The sequence below is a fragment of the Aulonocara stuartgranti genome (genome assembly GCF_965226115.1).
Source record: "Aulonocara stuartgranti genome assembly, chromosome: 12".
Taxonomy (NCBI): domain Eukaryota; kingdom Metazoa; phylum Chordata; class Actinopteri; order Cichliformes; family Cichlidae; genus Aulonocara; species Aulonocara stuartgranti.
This window is the reverse complement of record NC_138948.1, coordinates 9,240,852-9,262,051: the sequence shown is the minus strand read 5'-3', so window position 1 is coordinate 9,262,051 and position 21,200 is coordinate 9,240,852. Positions and strand designations below refer to the sequence as shown.

Below are 21,200 nucleotides of genomic sequence, written 5' to 3'. Positions count from 1 at the left end.
TATAATATGTTGTATGATAGAAAATATATTTTATACACACGGTAAAGATATCACACAGTATTAGATATCAATTATTTAATGCTTAAGAAAAACAAACTTTCTGACATTCAAGGTCATCTGAGTCAATTTAGGTTATAAATTACTTAAGAAAAGTTGCTCAGTTTGTTCAACAACCCAACATCAAGAAAACTTTCATTTATCTTCGTGACATAGTTTCTAACTGGGTTTGAAATACTTGAACAAGTTGTTGGCCCGGCTGCCTTTTCCTGGAGCCTTTCTGTCTTTGGACATCAAGCTTTTTCCTGGTTTCTTAGATGAGGAAGTCTTCAGAATTGGCTTCTGCTGTTTCCACTCAGACATCAGCTCCCTTTGAACATCTGGCGGAAGCTCAGAAAACACCTTAGGGTCCACATTTCCCGGGAACTCGCAGTCAGATAACCGGGGGAATGACAGACCCCCTTCTTCCATGACTTCTTCTTCTGGGAATGCGCTTGTACCTGCCTTCCCCTGGTGATTGACGGTGGTCACTCTGTTGGAAGAGTTCAACTTGTTTGCAGCATCTTTTGTGTCACTAATACTTTCTGAGTCTGTAAGTGTCTCAGGAAGTTTGCTTTTTGATGTGCTGGGGACATCAGTGCCTGACTGGCTGCTAGAAGTGCTGTACAGGGAGCTCACATAAGCAGGAGATAACAGCTCCTTCTGGATGTCCTCTGGAAGAAGCTTGAACACCTCCGGGTCAACATTGGGAGGCAACCGTGTCACAGCGTTAGCAGTTTCGTCAGGGTCGCACCCAGCTGTACTGCAGGATGCATTTCGAGTCTCTTCTACAATGACAGCAGAGTTCTGTTTCCATCTTAACCCGTGTAATGGTGCCTCAGAGCTAGAAGAACTAGAAGAGCTTTGTATGGCGGGTTGTTTATTGTGTTGAGTAATCATGCCATCTGTGCCAAACTGATGATCCATATCAATACCCTGAGAGGAATCAACACACTGGAGAATGAAAGAGGAACAAAAGTGAAGTGAGGAAATTCAGAGTACTAGCACATTCCTTCCAGGAAAGAAAAATCCTGCATTAGGTCACTGGGCAGTGTGAAAGAACAGCCTTTCTACTGACCAACATTAATTATTTCTTAAGAACCCTTCTAATACCACTTTGACTTTAATTTAATACCTATTTCATGATCATGATGTTCAAAGTAGAGCCAATATGGCCTTAAATACATTTTTCAGGACTTCCCACTGCTAACACAAAGCAGCGTTTTCATGGAGTTTGGTTACATATGAAGTCCACTCAAGTTAAACATGTTTCATGAAAGCCCATCAGCTCAGACCACATGATCTGGATAAATTATGTCTTTAATGACATTTTGAGGCAGAACATGAAGGAAAGTTTCAGCTGTCATTACTTATTTAAACACAGTTCAGTTTTTCTTCGGAATAATAAATTTGGCACCTAACAAAGACGTTTTGTTGCTACCTAAAAAGAAAATCGCAGGGGTTGTAATATTTTAAGTGGGCTTTCATTTCCTCAAGCATGGCCAGAAATAATGTGCGGACCTCTCTTACGTATGGTTACACACACTTATTGCCTCAAGAATATGATGACTAGTTGTGCTTACGTCCATACTTGACCCTGAAAGGCTAATTTTAAGTCAGGAAAAACTCCTGAAGTTGCTCTGGAGTGTTTTTAGAAACCCACAAATATTTGCCCCTAACAGCCAAATAAGAAAGAGGAGTACTGCCAATGGTGGTAATCAGGTTACAGTAGCATATTTTTAGAACAGGAAATCCAATGATTTCATTACATCAATTTGCCTATAGTGATGTGCCATGGTTTCCATGGCTGGCTCAATATCTCTGACCCATCAGAGTATGGACAAAAATCCTCTGGGTGTCTATAACATTAGGATGCTGGCAGTGGATCCTCAGTGATCCAGCTACTGCAAATCGTAGTATTGAAATTGTCGAGTGCAACTCTAATGGCGCTTAGTAATAGGAATGAAAGAAAATGATAAATAATTCCTGCCATTCAGACAAAATTAAGAAACTGTACAAATGGTCAAGTCCTAGCTTCTCCTTGTCACAAAGAAAGGTAAAATTAATTTCTTTGGGCTGTTGAGACAAAATAAGACATATTAAGAGTGACTGATTTGTTTTTTTTCCATTATGGTTTGACATTTTATAATTAATTAATTCATTCATATACTAATATGATAGAAAATAAAGTTATTTGCAGCCCTAATCAGACAGAAATCAGATCCAACAGTTTTTATGAGTGATTCTGAAGGCCTTAGCGGGCAATCCAAAAAAATTCACTTTTATAGGCTACAGTTAAAAGATTTTACTATGTTTTTTATTACAACCCCTTTCATTTTCCTTTTTATGGAAAAATCAAACTAAGATTATCTAACAGTGTTGACAAGCCACGTTACATTTTACCTGGCACTGCGATAAGACGGCCTGGGATTTTTTGGGAGATGTGCTCTGTGAAAAGAACGATGTTATCGAGCCCTTCCCGGTGACGGCAGCTGCTCTGGTCTGCAGATTACTGAAGCAGACGTTAATGAGGGTGAGGTGGAAGGGGGCGCCGCAGTCCACCATCCTGTAGAAGAGTTTCATGGCCAACGGGAGCAGCTGCATCACAGCATCATCACTGCTGCCTATAGACGCATTAGAGAAAAACTGTTTTAATGGAAAGAGTTTTCCAAACTGAGCTGATTTTAACTGCTTTCATTAACCAACTAATTAACTGATTAATTTAAATTAACGTGATTGAAGACATTACCAGATATTACAAAGGCTCAGTAGATATGGTACATCTAGACTTCTAGTTATAGTCAGACCTGGATGACTAAAGCTTTTCATTATGTTTTTGTTTAGCGAAAAAGCAAGAAATCACTGTAAACCGACTTAAACTCAAAATCAAAAAAGTTTATTTATGCTCTGATTTTGACTTGAGAAATCAACTTTAGCAACTAAAGTCTGCAAGGTTAAGCTCCTTCCCAGCGTAGCCTGTTTGTGTTGGGTAAAGGCGCACAGTGAGTGCTTGACATTTTTGTCTGAAACTAGGAATATTCATTTATAGTTAGCCTGAGGGGAAACTGCTGAATGCTGACAAAATCTCGGGGAAAAGGATGTAGTTTTCAAAGGCAGAGAGCCAGGACAAATATATTTTTAAAAAATGTATACATTGTTTAATATTTTGGCTACGTTTTATTTTTTGACTCTATTAGAGAAGTTTTGCATGCTTCACAGTTCAAACTAAACCTTATTTTTTCCTCTAAAAGGAGGCGCTTTGTTAAGCAGAAGGAGGAGGAGCCTCCTGTGTGATGACCATTTATAGAGATATCTGCTCAGAGTGACATTGTAAAACTCTAAGTGGATGATAAACAGCTTTTAACAGAGCATTTGGAGCAATCTGAAATCTGAAATGTTGGATCAAAGGGCTCATCTAGAAATGATCTTATTTTGAGGATCTACCATTTAGCAGTACATGTGTGACAGAACATAAGAAAAGGATCTGTAAAACATTTATGAGAGAAGATTTTTGAAAAAACAAAATTTAATTATTGACAAGGGATAGACAGAGTGGGTAACTCTTGCTCTTTAGGCAAATGTGTAAACCACTATAGTGTGGAAGCACATTTTTCAAAAATTTATACACACAGAAAATTTAAAACCTGATAAAACCTCTACAGATATCATTCTGAGCTCTCCCTGACACGTGAGCATACCAGAGCTGATCTTCTGTCCAATGTGGTTGGGGATCGGACACTGCCGGCTCTCCCGACTGAACCACTTGTTGGTCGTTGTGTATTTACGGATTGTGAGCCTGAAGGTTTGAGGCTGCCTGCCGTCTTTGCGCATCCTGCTTTCAAATATAAAACCAAAGGTAAGATTAAGGAAGCCATCCCCCTGTGGCGATTCAGCTTTGAGCTGGTAAAACAGACCTTTCAACCAGACTGCTCAGAAGTTGTTGTGTCTTCTCTGAAACTTCTTTTGTTGAGGACATTTTTTTGAAAGAGTCTTCATCACTGAGAGACTGAAACATAAAGAGGAGAGCAATGCAGCCAAGAAATGTAAAATCGTTTCCCATCAAACATGACTAGAATTAAAGGATTTCTACGGCAATTTACATATTAAAAACACAGGAATCAATATTATTTATGAACTTCCATTTTTACTCTTCATCTGCTTCCTTAAAGGTCACTTCTGGATTTTTTCCCTATATTTTAAAACTAAATAACTATGGTTCACTAAACTGAACTGGATTGCTTAAACTCAAAACGCCAAATTAAAACCAAGTCACTGATGTTTTGTTTGAATACTACTAAAACTTATTTATCAGTGAAGTGTTTAAAAACATACAACCTCACACTATATAAGCTGTAGATAGCAGTAATTAATTTCCAATAGTTTCTTATCTTGTAGTACTGCAAGAGTTTCTGCACAGCAAAAATGGGGGCCTGAATAAATGGAGCAAACACCCATTTATTCATAAATCTTTATACTGCAGCCGCTCCCTGCTGATCATCAGAAAAAATGCAGGTTGTAGCTACAAAAAAGAAAAACTCATTTAGCTTCCCGACCTTAGCTTTCTTAGATACCGGGAATCTCAGATGTCGCATCCTACCTGAGGGGCCCCAGTACAAGTAACAGGTGAGTCATCAACACCGAGGGACAGATTCTTCAAACGCTGAGCAGTGGGACTTCCAAACTCCTTCGCCAGGTCATTCAGAGGACACAGCTGCAAGTCTTTTACGCTGACCAATCCCAGGGCTTGAAGTCTCTTAGCAGTTTGGTGACCCACCCCTGAGAATACAAGATGGAACCACAAAATATATTGTCAGGCATATTTAACACATGTGACACACAACAAAAATGCATCAGTGAGTTTTGGATAAAAGCATCTTTAATTAAAAATGCTCCAAATGTTAAGGACAACAGTGTAACAACTATACTTCATTAAAACTCAATCTCGATGCATATCATGTTATGCATTTCTGTTCACCTACCTGCCATCTACTGATGATTAACTATCTTTTAGAGCATCTATACCTGGCACTTTGCGGACACTGCTTAGGCAGCCCATGATGTCACTGATGTTTTCTGGGAGCAGAGTGGTTTGCTGGTTGGGTTTGAAGGTGCCTGAAACCAGTTTGGCTAGCAGCTTGTTTGTGGCGATGCCAGCACAGCCGGTCAGGCCCAGTTTGCTGTGGACGGCTTCTCTGAGCTCTGCTGCAATGTGTGAACCTAAAGCCAACCTTGGGTAGTTACTGGCTTTAACATCTGCACCTGAACAGGAAGGGGAAAAACTGTGGGTATGAGCACACGCGATACAGTTTAGGATCTGCAGGTGAGTTGTTCATGAAGAACAAAACTGAAAGCACTATGCAAATATCTCACGAGTTTGAGCTATTTTTACGAGCCATTTCCCAGTTTCAGTGGGCCAGATGTACATCTACACTTGAGAAGCACAAATGTGACTTACTTGGATGATTGTAGACGTGTCCTTTAAATGAAAAGTCTTCAGACTTCACTATCTGTGCAAGCCTTTGTTCTACCATCTCAGTGACGTCCATGAAGTTTTCATCAAATCCAAGCCTTTCCACGAGAGGACAATAAGACATCAGCAGCTCTGGATGGCAAACAAGAAAAGGTAAATATATACAAACGGTTATCAGATGAAAACATCAATTCCATTTAGTTTCTAATAACCAACAAGGAACACCAGCAGGGTGGTGAACCAAACAGTGGGTTAAAAACTGTTTACATTCTTGAGTAAAACAATTGCTGAAATGTAGAAATTAGAGATTTTAGCAGTTTAGTCAAAAAGGGTTGTTTTCATTATGAATTGTGGAATTTAAAAGTTGACCAAATCATGATTTTCTTTAAGAGACCGACTCCAAAATTTGATATCTTGTTGCTTTAAGCAGCTCACTATCTAATTTGCTTGCTACAAGCTGAAAATAAATCCATGTCATAGAAACAAACACTAGTCACCGGAGAAAAACGGCATCCCAGATAAACTTTAAGGGTCACGTCACCATCTGGCATAAATGGCTAGTCAAAAGAAGTTACAGCAAGGCCCTCTTGTTACCCACATCTTTCAGTCATGTGAAAGGTTTTTACAGGACTGCAAATCAAATGCAGCTGATTATTTTTTCATCACTAAGTGTGACAACCTCTATAAAAAGCATTCGGCACAAATCAAGGATGACTATTTTTTTCCAAAGCGGAAATATTTGGCTGTAAATCACAGAAACAGCATATTAGCACAAACATCTTATACCAGCTGTCAAGCATGGTGCTAATCTGGGCTTGTTTTGCAGCCACAGAACCTGGACATCTTGGAGTCACTGAGCTGACCACGAACATCTCTGTATACCAAAGTATTTTAGAGTAAAATATAGCATACACAGCAAAATACAGCAAAAGCCTGGCTAAAACTGGGTTATCAACATCATAATAATTCCAAGCACAAATCTACAGCAGAATGGCTGAAAAAGAAAAGAATTAAGATGCTGCAGTGGACCAAAGTCCAACCTGATTGCTATGGTGCGACCTTAATCTCCATGTTTAGCCTGACATTCCAAGCTTCTTTTATTGCAGCAACTACAATTTCATTTTCTCAGAGTACACTTTAATATCATACTGCACACTACGACAAAAATTACTTTATTTACTACAGAGCACTATTTTCATGTCACACTGGTGTGATACACTGCTTACCTGTCATTTTATATGACATCTCTCTATAGTGTGTGAGGTCTTCTCCTTTAACCAGCACCAGCTCAGGACATTTCTCCTTAGCATCAGTCACAGACATCAGCTTGTTGACACCCCTCTCCCTTGCCACATAGTTACAGGTGACTATGATGTACTTCTGCTGTATACCTGATGATATGAGAGTCATTTGGAAGCTTTGGCACAAATGTTTTTTTACACTTTTTTCTTTTTCAGCTTTTATAGCATGCAAGTTTACCTAACGGGACTTCTCTCAGTGCAGGGTTTCTGATCATTTCCACCTGAGCATAGAAGCAGTCCAGGTCAAAATGCAAAATGACTTTGTGTGCAGGTACTCGCGTTTTACTGATGCTTGGTCCTGAAACACACATTATATGTACAACAGTTACCATATCTCGAACTCTGAAAGTCATATGAAAGCAAAGAGCAACTGTCAGATTTCAGTTTCAGACTGCCTAGCTTAAGTTTCCAAGTTTACCTGAAGCAGCAGCAGCAGGGGGGCTATGTGTCGGTGAATCCACGAAACTGTTCCTCCACTCGTTTTCATCCTCCTCATCCTCGCTGTTTTCCATCTCAAAGCTCGTAAATGTAATACATTTTGCTGAAATATAGACTGCTACAACTACTGCTGCTGTTGTTGTCGTAATAGTTCTTTCATTGTAGGTCCCAATTCAGTTACGTGCAACGTTGCCATCTCTCGACATGGAGGGGTTACTGCAACGCAGCAACTACCAAAAAAAGTTTCTATAAATGCATTTTTTTTTTAAATTTACAAACACAATAAATAAAATCAAAATTTTAAATGTTACGGAATACTGTGTTATTTGAAGGTATTAAAATTGGTTTTTCGACAGTCGTCACGCGACCTGACCACAACGTATATAAACAAGGCTGACGTCACCTGATGTCGGAGGCTTCAACTGCTAACGTCCGTTTGTTAATTATAAAAAAATTCTGAGGAAAAAAAGTGCGGAAAGTAGCTAATGTTTCCTTCTTCGGGCTTTTTTGCTGATATAAACTGTCCCTTCTCACAACATGGGCGTTGTGAGCGGCCTCACTGTTTATACAAACATCCTACAAAGCAGGCGCGGGACTGGTTTGCTGTCTCATTTGAATCATCCAAAGTGGACTTCACAGGTCAGTGCTTCAACTATGCCAACTGACTTCGAACAGCTTGTGCATTAGCTTGCCGTTTTACCTGTTAAAAAGGTTTAATTGTTTAAGAAAAACCCCATAAACCCTGGGAATTATAAGAAGCTTTTAAATCGATTAAAAGGGTTTTAACGTTACAGGTGTAAGGACAAGTGTTTTCTTAAAAAAAAAAACAACTTCTACCATCTACCTTGTGTTCTTTAAAAGTTCTATTTTGTCACTAAAGGGGCACGATAGGATCTTCACACATCAAATAGCACAAAAACTAAATGGCAAATTATCAAGCTGTCACTTACATTTAAGTAAATACTTATCCTGTTTCATATTCACGTTGAACAGAAGAACAGAGGCCTTATACGGGCTGTGGAGATGACTGCCTTCATGAGCTGGAGCGGATCAACAAGGAGATTGAATCTGTAAGGCATGAGGTGGAGCAAGAGCGGATGCGACTGTCACGTTACCAGACTGTACAAGCAGACCGCATAAACAACAAGCCTGCTTCCAAGCGTGAGAGTAAAACTGTAGACAGAAAAGCTTATGGGCCATCGTCTCGCACAGATTTTACTAAAGCACACCAGCGAGGAAAGAAGTATGTGGTTGACAACTCAAAACCGAGGACTGATTTGGAGTATGACCCACTGTCCAACTTTTCTGCAGACTTGCTCTCTTTCAGCTCATTGACAAAGGACCAGAAGTTGAAAAGTAGACAAGTAAAAGACAAAAGTCCAAAAAACACTGCCCCATGTATTGATAAAGAACCATTTGCGTATCAGGCTCCGATTTCCCGATCACCATCTCCGGAGGCACTTGATGTTTCTTCTGAAGGTGAAGACCTAATTATTGATGTTCCTCCTTCTCCTGACAAAACTGGTCAGAGAACTGCTAAGTCTGTAGCAGGTAAATCCTCTCAGGTGACAGCAGTGGAGGTAACGGAGGAAAAAAAAGAACCTAATTTACCTGATTCTCCATCACGACACTATAAAATACCTCTGTCTTCATCAGATTCAAATAAAACTCATCATTATGTTGAAAACAGTCAAGATTTACTAACTATACTTGCTGACAAAGAGTCTGAAGATCTAAAAAATGGTGGCAATGTAGTGGACTTAGCAGAAAGTCCAGAAGACCTTGTAAATGAATGTCAAAAAATTACCAAATCTGTATTGGAGAAGATCCCCGAACAACAAGATCACAACCTGAACAATCCTCAGTGTGACCTGCTCAGTATCTTTGAGAAAATTAATCAGCAGGAGACACCCAGGAATTTACTTTTTTGTAAATCTCCAGCCTCTAACTCATCACGCAGGCAAGTGCCTCAGGACAGAGTTCAAAGTCACAGCTGTTCTGAAAAAAGTACACCCTCAGCAGTGATAGGAAACCAGAAAAAGTCAAGCAAAATGTCAGGACAGACACAGGGAATAGCTGCTGACGGTCCTAACCTGCCTCTAGAGCAAGCAGAACAAGGGTCGGAGAACAGCGAGTTTGAGGGTCGGCATGTTTTGTCAACTTCTGTCAGCTCACAACTCGGAGCCGAACCGTGTTCTGAGCAGAATTTGGTGACGGTAAATACTGAAGAGATCATATTAATCAACTCCAGCTCTGATGAAGAGGAGGAGGAAGGGCTCAACCATTCAGGAATGGAGCTCTCAGACAGCGACCCAATGGAGGAATGCTACAGGATCTTCATGGAGGCAAACAATGAGGAAAAGGGAACTGAAGAGACTCCTGGTGCACATGTAAGTAGCCTGTAGAGACTGCAAATTCATTATGAAGAAATTCTTTTGAGAATATAAAGATTTTTTTCTCTCCCCTTGTATTTCTTAGTTAGGGGCTGTGGATGCAGAGAAGATGGAGGTAAATGTCACACCCAAGGGATTACCAGGAAGGAAAAGAGTGGCTCATGAAGCCAAACAAACAGAGGTAGGTACAGTCCAGTCTCATAGCAAAATGTGTTTTTTAAAGACAGGAGATGTCTTTTTTTAAAATCCAAAACACTGTTTTTATTGCCTAAACAGTATTTTAATACCCAAGCCTAACCTAGTAGTTTTTAATAATGATAACAAATTTTAATTGAATAACGTATTAAAAATAATATGACAGAAATGTGGGGGAAAAAAATCACCATGCTTGGCAGATGAAAGGTCACACTCAGGAACATTAAAAAGTAGGGTTGGCCATTTATGTCCATAATGACTCACTAGAAGTCGTGGCCTTTTTCTTAAGATCTGTTGTGACATGATGTAAGTTGACTAATCTTTACCAAGGATTGCATAATCAAAGTTAAGCATGTGTTTTGAATGACCTCCTCTGTGCAGCAGCCAGTAGCTAAGAGCAGGCCTCAGCCGCAGGTTTTGGTTCCACTCTGTGAGCCAGTAACTTCAGGATATGGCTCTAGACCCTCTGTCAGTTCCAAAACCCAGCAGGTTCAGCAGAGAGCCTCCACTCCGACTGCTTCAGTTAAAGGTGGGCAGGCTTTTGTTTCCTCCACCTCTCAGAAGAAACCAGAGACCCAGTTTACACCTTCTGTTTTAACTCAAAACCCTGCAACCCTCCAGCCTGTGCGCAATGGTAAGTATCTGTTGGCAGTAGTAGTGATGATTGTTTAGTTCTTAGACACATTAAGAATAAAAAATGCAAGAGCATGATAACGTGTAAATTAGGTTAGATCCAGATTACTGTCATTGAGATAGTATAACTCAAAAGATGAAATGCAGTTTGGCATCTAATCTGAAGTGCAAACAATGTAGGTACATATGTATATACAATAATGTATACAAAAACCATTCCAATAAACAAATGAAAGCACTTCATTGAAATTGTATTTTTGTGTTTGATATAGAAAGTTTTATCACTAAAGCATACTTGCATTGCTCTGTGTAGCTCTATCATCCTTTCTCAAACTTCTGTGCAAGTTGTGTATTTTTTTTTTTTTTAAATTATTGGCACAGTACAAGTAAACCATGTCTAGTATGAGTATGCTCTTACTAGCTTTTCCTCAGTACACATTTTTTCTGTTCCATAGCTTTTGTGAACTATATACCTTTGGGACCAGCTGTTATTGAAGTGGGCAACAACTTGCATTTGATCCTTCCAGACGGTGCCTTCCCTGTGCCGATTTCTTCCAATTCCAATCCAGTTACTCCAGTTTTAACTCCAATAAATCAGGTTCACACAAGGGCCCTTGCTATAAAACAAACATACCATCCACATGCAGTTACTCCTATGCATCCTATGCAGCGATGCCGCCTGGCAGCACCAGTGCTCATTCCTGCTGTTGCACGCAAACCTTTACTAAACTCTACTTTTACATCTGCATCTTTACGTTCAAGTTCAACTATTTCTACTGTTCCTCAAAATTCTGGTCAAGCTTCTGCAAAGGTAAGAACTTCAACTAAACCTGGATCGTCAGTACAAGTTAGAAATGCTTAACCCACTTAATAAATATTATGTGGTTCTGTCCCCACAGCCGTTGCCTGCTAAACGAAAACTGAAGCAGCAGTGTGAGGCTGCCAAAGACAAAGTGCCCCATGATGTCAGACAGCGGTATGTCAACATGTTTACGGAGGAGTTCCTCAAAACGACACCCAATGTTAATGATGCCTTTGAAAAGGTGAGCATATGTCACAATCCTCCTCAGTAACAAACTCTAGTGTGGAAAGAGAGAGACATATGTATGTATTTTTTTCTCTCTGATCTTTCTGTTGATAGGCTCTTGCTGAAGAGAAGACCGTGTACAATCGGAGTGTGAACAAGCTCAAGTATATGAGTGTTGCAGTGAATGCACTCAAGAGGCTGAAGAGTCAAAGCACTGTTGCTGCTAAAGGTGAGCACTTCATGGAAAAAGCTGTAGGAAATTACCTGTTTGTAAAATATCTCCAGAATCTCTGTAGATGTTGGGCATACAATTCATTCACTGTACAATTATTGTACTTTTTGTTCACCGAATTACATAAAATAGTCAAAATGTTCAACTCATTGATAATTCATTCAGTGTTACAGACTTTTTGGGATAATTTATTTTAAATTCTTATCCAGGGCTTTAAATAAGGAAATTCCCTGTTGCTTTCTAACTGTACTTGTTTAGAGCAGATGGACCGACATCTCCCCATTCACAGTACTAGCAAGAAAATTATACTACACTCCTGAAATCTAAAAATACTTGAAACATTTGATAGGTGGCCTCGGAATAAGGACATGTACTACGGGGGGGACTGGATACAGTTCCTCAAGTAGGGTCTTTCAGAAATCAATTACCTGTCTGATTAGAGTGTTAAAAGGGATGAATGGGCTACTAGATAAACCACATTATAATTGGTATGAATATCTCGTAATTGTAATTTTGTGCTTATTGTTTTTGATATATCTTGAGTTTTTTTGACTTAAAAAAAGATAATAATAAACAGATGTTTTGATCTGGTATATAACGGACATTTAAATATTTGTTTTGCAGATGAAAACAAAGTCTACAGTCAAAAACGGAAAGGGAACATGCCTCTTAACCCAACAAAGTTTAAAGGAAATTGTGAGCATTAGTTTCCTTTGTACAAATGTAGACTTTATAATTATTAAATATTTTGACAGTTTATGAGTGTTTTTATTATTCCAGCAGATGACATGGCATTGTGTGAGAGTCTGAAGGATTATATTTTGACTGATGAAAAGCTAATTGAGAGTAACTATCCTGTTCAACACCCAGAGAAATGTGGTTCTGCAGTTCTTTTTGCTGAAAAGAAAGTTAGTCCAGATGGTAAGTGGAAATATCCAACCATGCTCCCTGGTATTCCTATATTATTTCACTAGAGGGCGTGCTTGACTAAAGTATTTGGACTCTGGGTTGGTTCTCTCTGTTAAGTGTTGTATTTTATTTGTTAAAAGCACTGAAGAGGATCTGTTGTCGCTGTGGTGCTACATACTCTGTGAGCCAAAGTGGCAAACACATTCGCAAGGAGGAATGCAACTACCATTATGGGAAAGGAGTTGAGAATAGAGGTTAGAAACCATTACCAGGTTATTCTTGACTATTTTATAAAATATTTTGACTGGTGTTTTTTCACCATCTAAATGTTAAATCTATGTGCTATATAAACATGCTTGAAGGTGCGCACCGTCCTAGTAGACCATCTTTTTAGGAGCACCATACTGATACTAGTTCAAAGCTCTCCTTTTGTAAGCAGCAGCCTCAAAGCAACCTGAAGACTTGAGGGCTGTGCAGTAACAGTTTTTAAGCATTGGTACATTTTTAAAACTTTAATAAAATTTTCCAGTGCCCGGTGGAGTGGAAACTCGCTACAGCTGCTGTCAGGGAGTCATGGGAGCCCCTGGATGTCAAGTGTTTAAGGTAAAAAGGGGAAGGAAAAGTCCTCTGAGTTAAAGGAATTCTTGTCAAATATTTCATATGTACCAGGACCACTTTGTTTTGTCAACCAGTTACATGTCCATGATGCCCTCAGCCTGGATGGGTTTGTGTCTACCATCTCCCGGGGTCCCTCAGACAGGAGCTGTCCTGGTGTCTATTCCTTGGATTGTGAAATGGTGATGTTGGATTTGGGGATTTACATGTGGCTTTATTAAAATGTGCAGTTAAATAGATAGTTTTATAAGCTACACTAACAGAATAAACAGCCTCACCTCACTATATACTCTACCTTTAACTCTTGTGCCCATGGGCTTTATGTCAGAATTTGTTGGTGTGGAAAAAGATTTCTGAAGTTTGATTTTTGTTTTTAATCAGTTTGCAATGAAAACATGTGTTTGCTTTTGTAGTGCTACACCGTTCATGGTTTGGAGTTATCCAGAGTGACAGTGGTCAACTCGAGTCTGGAAGTTGTATACGACACCTTTGTTAAACCTGAAAATGAGGTCATTGACTATAACACCAGGTAATGTGATAATATATCTCTGTGCACTACATAAACTATACGAACTCGCTCTGTTATTACAGAAGTGTGGCAGCAGTCTGAAAATTGTTCTGTATAATGGAAATTTAGTCAATGCTAAGTTCAAGGTTTAGCCATTATTTCAAAGATGGGGAAGATGTTTTGCTTTATGACACACATGATGAGGATGATGGAATGAAGCTAACAAGACCAGTGCAGCTGTGCTTAGAGCCCATGTGACACCTTACTTGTCCAGATTTTCAGGTGTTAGTGAGGAAGATGTGAAGGGTCACCATGCTTCTCTAAGAGATGTCCAGGAGACCTTGTTGAGCTTCATAAATGCTGACACCGTTCTGGTTGGACACTGCCTGGAAACAGACCTCTGTTTACTCAAGGTGACTTCTTGACTTCCCTTTTCACACATATTCTTGTTTATTTTTATTTTTTTAAGTGCACAGCGTATTCCACATTTTACAGCTGCAGTCCTTATAGTTATAGTTTATTTATTTATATAGCACATTTAATTACAACAAGAATGTTGACTAAAGTCCTGTACAACAATACAAAATACCTAGTAAAATACCTGATAATATTGATACCAAACATCAAATATAAATGAACAAATAACTCACATTTGTATTTACTGGCTTTTAATACAGCATGAGTTTTAAGATAAGATTTAAAAAGATTGACAGTAGGAGCCTGTCTGATGTGTAGGGGTAAATTATTCCACAGCTTAGGCGCTACGACTGCAAATGCTCAATCGCCTCTATGAACCAGCCTCGACCTTGGTATGGCTAAAACAAAAGATCACTTGATCCTAAGAGATCTAAAGGGCGCATAAGGCTGCAAGAGGTCAGACAAATACCCGGGAGCCTGTCCATTCAGGGCTTTGTAAGTCAACAATAAAATTTTAAAATCAATTCTGAAGTGGACAGGGAGCCAATGAAGAGAGGCAAGTACCGGGGAAATATGTTCACGTCTTTTAGTGCGTGTCAGAAGACGAGCTGCAGCATTCTGGACCAACTGCAGTCTTGCCAGGCAGGTCTGGCTAACTCCAGCTTATAAGGAGTTACAATAGTCCAGCTGGGATGTAATAAAAGCATGAATCGCCAGTTCAAAGCTTTTAAAACATAAAAGTGATCTCACCTTAGATAAAAGCCTCAGTTTGAAGAAAGACTGCTGTACAACTGAGCTTATCTGTTTTTCAAAGGTGAAATTGCTGTCAAATATAAGACCAAATTTTTGGCATGCGATTTGATAAAAGGGGTTGCCACTTGGTCCAAAAATTATCACTTCGGTTTTGTTCTCATTGAAGTTAAGAAAGTTAGAGGCCATCCAGGATTTAACTTCACCGAGACACTGATGTAATGGTTCTAGTGAGTTCATTGAGGGTTCATCTGGATAGCTTTTTGTTTTAAACCAGAACCATGGAAGAAGTTTGTAGCAACTGTTATTGAGAGAATCTCAATTAGACTCCCCTTTGTGCAGCACATGGGGACTGCAAGGACTCCCTTTGTCTCTTTAGATTAATCAATGAAAGATTTTTAGAACACTTATTGAATGAACAACTCTGTAACTACATAAGGCATTTCTTACCACCCAGGCGGTTTTATAAAAATAAAAAAAGTGATGGGGTATTTTCAACACCCTGCTGGACAGGCAGCGTGGACACAGTTTGTGAATTGAGTAATTCAAGATTGAGGCAACGTAGGAGTTTGAAATTGATACCCTACACAGCAAAATCTCCAGTGTTAAATTAACACTGGAGAGTGTCTATATGGGTCCACACCTCTGAGTGTTAAATACAACACTGTTGAGTGTTAAATTAACACTTTTGACAGTGTTATATGTTTAAAAGTAACCTAGTCAGTTTTGAAGATTAACAATGGCTAACACTGAGCAGTGCTGATTTTCTAACACTGGAAAATAACTCAAAATGTTAGAAATATTCCAGTGTTAGAAAATCAGCACTGCTCAGTGTTAGCCATTGTTAATCTTCAAAACTGACTAGGTTACTTTTAAACATATAACACTGTCAAAAGTGTTAATTTAACACTCAACAGTGTTGTATTTAACACTCAGAGGTGTGGACCCATATAGACACTCTCCAGTGTTAATTTAACACTGGAGATTTTGCTGTGTAGGTGTAGCTATTTAAAAATCTGAATGTTTGAATCCCAGTGACCTTAACATCAGATTTTCTGAAAATCTTGTAAATGTTATAAATCAAGAAAGAAGTCACCTGGGGTTTTCAAATACATGCATAGGTGAATTTGTTAATAATATTTTAAGACTTTGAAACCCCGTGGCCTCAACATTAAGGTCAGAGGTCAGCTATTATGAAAAGACCTAGGATTTTCAAGTTTTTAGAAAAATGTTACCTTTACAACCTTCCGAGCTATTCGATTGGATAAGATGCTATACACTACTGGGTGTTCTTAAAAAAACAAAAAAAACAAACCTATTGGTTTTACAATACTAATTTCAGGGTTTTTTTTGTTTTTTTTAAATTTTATTGACAATTATGCAGTTTAATGTCTCATTGCCATCTGAAATGAAAGCATAGTAGAAACAAACAATTGGAGTCAAAAAAGAAATCAAGGAATAAATTATTAGACCCAAATGTATTCTAAATTTTTGACTCATCAAAGTAGCCACTTTTGGGAGATATAACAGCTGAACACACCCATTGCGTTCTTTCTAGAGATGGACCGATCCGATATTGCGTATCGGTACCTAAATTACTGGATCGGATATCGGAGAGAAATAAAAAATGTAATCCGATCCATTAAATATCACAAAAGCACCTCAGAAAACTTGCGACATGGCGTAACTCGTCGGAGCAGTATGCGTCATGTGATAGAGCGGCTGTGGCGTGTGAGACCTGTCTGTGGTCAGGTTGAGCATTTGGAGCCTCGCTACCAAACCGGCATTTCATCTCCGAGAAAGTTATCCCAGAGAGAAGTAAAGCAAGTGTGTAAGTTCATCTCTGGATGTTTGTAAAGCATTCCCACGTTAAGCTTAACAACCGAAATATGGAGCGACTGCCTCTCTTCAATCATGAAACTGATCAATAATCAGCTGATCGGCTTTTCTGTCGCGAGTTCGTCTCTCTTGTAAGTTTATCGCCCACTTTGTACCAGAAAGAGGAAACCAGCACCAGGATCCTTTTCTACTGTGCAGGGGCGGGTCTAGCAAAGTTTAGCCGGGGGGGCCAGGTAGGGCATTAACAGGGAAAGGGCACAAAGAAATACTTTTCTTTCTTATTCTCATTTAAAATGTCTCGCTTTAATAAATAATTATCTGAATCTTACAACCAAAGTTTTAATCTGATGTAAAATGTATAGAAGTCCATTACTGTATATAGTAACTAATAAGTCTAATATACCCTAGTAAGCTAGTACTTTTTCCTTCAGAAATGTACCATCTGTGCAGTCTGCAATTCTGTTGAAGTAAGATGTTGAAGCTATTTAATTATTGTGGAAAAATAATCTATTTCTGAGCTTTTTATTTTTTTATGCGTGAGTTAAATTAAAGTTGATTATGTCGATTAAGCATCACGAGACGGAGGGTGCTTAATATTTCTGAGTACTCTTTAAAATACCAGAATAGGGAGGTGGTTGCAGGTTTAAGTGTATTAGATTGATCAGTTTTGCTGAACTATGAAATATTTGGGGTGCAGTGTATGTTTTGCATACAGGTTTAACAGAATAGCTTTAGTTAAAACTTGAGTATGAACTTATACAAAATGCAGCAAGATATTAAAAAAAAATAGTTTTATTGATTAAGAAATACACTATTGGATTCATATCGGTATCGGCAGATATTCAAATTTATGATATCGGTATCGGACATTAAAAAAAAAAAAAAAAAAAAAGTGGTATCGTTCCATAAATGTGTGGCACTTGTAGGTTGCTTTGCTTTCACCCTTTTGTCCAGTTCATCCCAAACCAGCTTGATGGGGTTTAAGTCTGGAGGCTGTGCTGGCCACTCCATGTCTTCAAGCTTACAACCTTGTTCGTTCTCCTGAGGTACTTCTAGCGTAGCTTGGAACTATGTTTTGGGTCATTATCTTGCTGTAGGATGAACCCCTGACCAACTAGGCACATACCAGAGGGTACTGCATGGTGCTGCAGAACGCTGTGGTAGCTGTTTTGGTTCTGGGTGCAAAAAGTCCCAGACCTTCACACTTCCTCCATGTTTGACAGTTGATGCCACCACTGTGGAACGATCCTTGCACCTACTTAATGGTGTACAAAGATCCTGTGTGATGAAGCCAAGATTTCAAATCCATTTTCATCAATCCATTATACTTTCTTCCAGTCTTCAGTAGTCCAATGGCAGTGTTTCATGGTCCAGCCAAGCCTCTTTGTCTTATTCTGAAATCTCAGCAATGGCTTTCTTGCTGCAATTGGTCCTGTCAAACGTGCAGCTTGAAGTCTTCTCTTCACAGTTGCAACTGAGACTTAAATACTACGACCACTATTAAGCTGTGTTTGAAGCTGATGTCCTTTGAGCAGCCTATCAGCTGTTAACACTCAGAAACTTGTCCTCTGATTCAGTTGTGGACTTTGGGTCTGCTAGACCTCTTTCTGTCAGTTTTCTCCAGTTTCTGAGTGCCTTTTGATGGTAAAGGAAACTGTACGCACTGACATTTTGACTTTCCTTGCAACTTCTCTGTAGGAAAGACCTACATTTTTAAGTGTTATGATGGTCTGTCCCTCTTCCATTGTTAATTGCCTTTTTCTCACCATTTTTGTAGAAACAGTACTTTCTGCAGCACAAAACTGTTCAGCTGATGCTCACGAGGGTATGGTATCACAGTGTGTTCCAACACTGCTTTTATGCAGACAGGATAGTTGTAACTAATCCAGAAAAGTTGGAACACCTCTAGCTTTCAAGGCCTGATCAACCTCCACTGCTGTAGAACAGCTTTAAATTATTAACCCATTTTGTGGTCTCGGATAGCCGGCCCGCCGGTGAAGGAGAGCCATTCGTGACTTTTTGTAGAATTCTGAAATGGACATTATTTTTCAGTTTTGGGAAACCTTTCTTCCTTTTTTTTTTTTTTTTATTTATTTTTTTTATTTAAAACCTTTGGCAGTTCAACACTTACCTTTGTACCATTTCAACCTGTTCATTGGACTTGAACAACATAAATTGCAGTAAATAATAGAGAAATTTGGGTGTTCTAAACTTTTGACCGGCAACGTATTTCAAACACATAATTGACAGAGACCAACCGATATTGAAACTACATCATGGTCTGGTTGTCTTGTATACCCTAGATTTAATTTTTTGTATGACATTTGGACAAAAGGGTCCAAATGTCATAATACAGTAATTTCACTTCATTTCTCTCAGATGTCCTCCAAAAGTATTTTATTTTGACCATCTTAATTGCACTATAGTGGTCCCTCATTTATCGCGGCAGTTACATTATAGGTGAAATCTGCGACATAGCCAACTTTAATTTTTACAATTATTATAGATGTTTTAAGGCTGTAAAACCCCTCACTACACACTTTATACACTTTTCTTAGACAGGCATGAACATTTTCACTTTTTCCTCTTGTTTAAACACTCTCAAACTTAAAACCTTTGTAGAAAAATAAGTCCAGTATTATAGAATGAAACCAACGGCCCCTGCAGGTGCCTTTGACAGTGCAAAACATTTCATTGATATTATGTTTGTAAGTTTTCTCCCCAGCAAACAACAAAGTACAGCACTTTAGTCACACTGGTAGAAATTGAAGATTTATGTAAATTTGACAAGCTGAACGCATTCTCTACTGGACAGCAGACACGGCACGGGATTGACAATGGTCTACAGCTAATCAGGACGCGGAACACAAAGTGCTGTTTAAATGTAATAAAAAAAATAAATAAATAAAAAAAGCCCGCAAAATTGCACACAAAAAAAATCCGCAAAACAGGTGTTATAGCGAGGGACCACTGTATTTCTAATTAGATAAAAATTTGGTTTGGGTAAAGTTTTCACCAGCAGGTGGCAGCACATTACTGGAAAGTCTTAATGTAATGTAGCTCCCAACCCCTCTCAAGTTGGGAGCTACATACAAAAAAAGTCACCATTTGCCCTGACTTAAGCAAATCATATAAAGGAATTGTTTTTGTATGAAAAGTTTCTCACAAAAAGCTACCTTAGCAAACATATATGAACTGGTAGAAACGGGAAGTAGTCTCATTAAAAAAAACTAAACAAAACAAAAAACGACAAACTCTGTAAAGCTGCTCTGAAAGCTGCTCCAGAGTTATTTTCTCCTGAACGGAGCATGGTGTCGTTCTGGGAGGATCTAGTGGTGATGACGGGGCCACCAACCTGTCCCTTTGACTAGAAGGCCAGTACTTCCTCTGACTCTCCATTATATTTCCTACACCTTTCAGGGCAGAGAGCATGCTACATTGAGTCACTGCACCATTTTATGGCACAAAGTGGTATTACATGAAAGTACTGCTGGGCCCCATTTCAGCTTCAGCTTATATATCCTCTTTAAGTGTTTTGGGCAGTAAGATTCACTGGTTACTTCTCCAGATTTTGTTCATATTCTGTAGCTATAGTTCATGTTGAAAGTAAAACAGAGTAATTTATCAAGTTTGAACCTATAAGAAAAGCTTGAGATATCTTCCTGTTTACTGCAGCTGCTCCACGGGATGGTGGTGGATACATCGGTAGTCTTTCCCCACCGCCTGGGCCCCCCTCACAAACTGACCCTCAACAAGCTCACAGCTGAATACCTCAGAAGGATCATTCAAGAGAGTGGTGGGTTACCACTATGCAAATGGTTTCTGTCACTATAATATCATTACATTCCAAATAAAGATGACTTATTAATATGACTTATTATAACATTAAATGCCACAGACTCATGCAGCAGATATCAGATTTATTTCTGAAGATACTGACTTCAGTTGCATTGATTTTTTTTTTTTTAAAAAGATTCTTTTTTTCCCCCCTTAGTTTGTGGCCATGACACTGCAGAAGATGCTACTGCCTGTATGGAGCTGATGCTGTGGAAAGTCAAAGAAGATGGAAAATTGAAAAAATGATGGAAATAAAATTATTCCTGTACACTTCATGTGGGGGGAGGGGGGACAAATACTAGCAGTGATTCAAATGTATTATTTTGTGTAAACCTCGTTCAGGACACGGAAGGCAGTTAGTTTTTTGTTAGTGTGATTTATGTTAATGTGTTCTGTATGTAAAATTTCAATTTGGAGCCCATCTTCCATATATGTATAAATGTTGACCACATGTAGTGCCAAGAGGACCCACAGTGGTGACTTTTCATGAGCAGTACTCAAGTAAAGGCATAGAATGAATTTTGTGTTTTCCTTTCTTAAAGCAAAACTCAACAGCCAATCAGCATTCTGTTTTTAATGTGAGATTAACTTCAGGTACAC

General features: G+C 38.9%; 2 protein-coding genes across 6 annotated transcripts; one reads left to right on the top strand and one right to left on the bottom strand.

Moving 5' to 3' along the window:
* Window positions 1-60: 60 nt before the first annotated feature.
* Window positions 61-7,431, bottom strand: poli (polymerase (DNA directed) iota). Of its 2 annotated transcripts, none has more exons than XM_082553398.1 (10): window positions 7,226-7,431; window positions 6,986-7,028; window positions 6,733-6,897; window positions 5,492-5,638; window positions 5,059-5,295; window positions 4,634-4,812; window positions 3,951-4,042; window positions 3,735-3,868; window positions 2,440-2,660; window positions 61-990 (listed from the first exon to the last, which is right to left on the bottom strand). In XM_082553398.1, the coding sequence occupies exons 1-10, from the start codon at window positions 7,301-7,303 to the stop codon at window positions 217-219; spliced, it is 2,070 nt and encodes a 689-aa protein (XP_082409524.1). In that variant the 5' UTR covers window positions 7,304-7,431; the 3' UTR covers window positions 61-216. The 2 variants fall into 2 exon arrangements, with proteins under 2 accessions (XP_082409524.1, XP_082409523.1); XM_082553397.1 differs by having other exon boundaries at window positions 6,986-7,105; window positions 7,226-7,331.
* Window positions 5,558-21,119, top strand: LOC309718301 (uncharacterized protein). Of its 4 annotated transcripts, none has more exons than XM_082553393.1 (16): window positions 5,558-5,659; window positions 8,239-9,635; window positions 9,724-9,819; window positions 10,215-10,467; window positions 10,922-11,277; window positions 11,366-11,509; window positions 11,608-11,722; window positions 12,350-12,421; window positions 12,506-12,646; window positions 12,775-12,888; window positions 13,164-13,237; window positions 13,327-13,431; window positions 13,663-13,778; window positions 14,032-14,170; window positions 20,439-20,559; window positions 20,758-21,119. In XM_082553393.1, exons 2-16 carry the CDS (start codon window positions 8,343-8,345, stop codon window positions 20,844-20,846), a joined length of 3,228 nt encoding a protein of 1,075 aa, XP_082409519.1. In that variant the 5' UTR covers window positions 5,558-5,659; window positions 8,239-8,342; the 3' UTR covers window positions 20,847-21,119. The 4 variants fall into 4 exon arrangements, with proteins under 4 accessions (XP_082409519.1, XP_082409518.1, XP_082409516.1 ...); XM_082553392.1 differs by lacking the exon at window positions 5,558-5,659 and adding an exon at window positions 7,639-7,884 and having other exon boundaries at window positions 10,218-10,467; XM_082553390.1 differs by lacking the exon at window positions 5,558-5,659 and adding an exon at window positions 7,639-7,884.
* Window positions 21,120-21,200: the final 81 nt, after the last annotated feature.

Coding starts and splice junctions, on each gene's coding strand:
- poli (XM_082553397.1), bottom strand. CDS start 7,319: ATGGAAAACAGCGAGGATGAGGAGGATGAAAACGAGTGGAGGAACAGT. Junction 4,043..4,633: donor CTTGTACTGGGGCCCCTCAG/GTAGGATGCGAC, acceptor TTTATGTTTCAG/TCTCTCAGTGATGAAGACTC. Junction 3,869..3,950: donor CTGAGCAGTCTGGTTGAAAG/GTCTGTTTTACC, acceptor ATTTGAAAGCAG/GATGCGCAAAGACGGCAGGC.
- LOC309718301 (XM_082553390.1), top strand. CDS start 7,731: ATGTTTCCTTCTTCGGGCTTTTTTGCTGATATAAACTGTCCCTTCTCA. Junction 12,422..12,505: donor AACAAAGTTTAAAGGAAATT/GTGAGCATTAGT, acceptor TTATTATTCCAG/CAGATGACATGGCATTGTGT. Junction 13,432..13,662: donor ATTCCTTGGATTGTGAAATG/GTGATGTTGGAT, acceptor TTGCTTTTGTAG/TGCTACACCGTTCATGGTTT.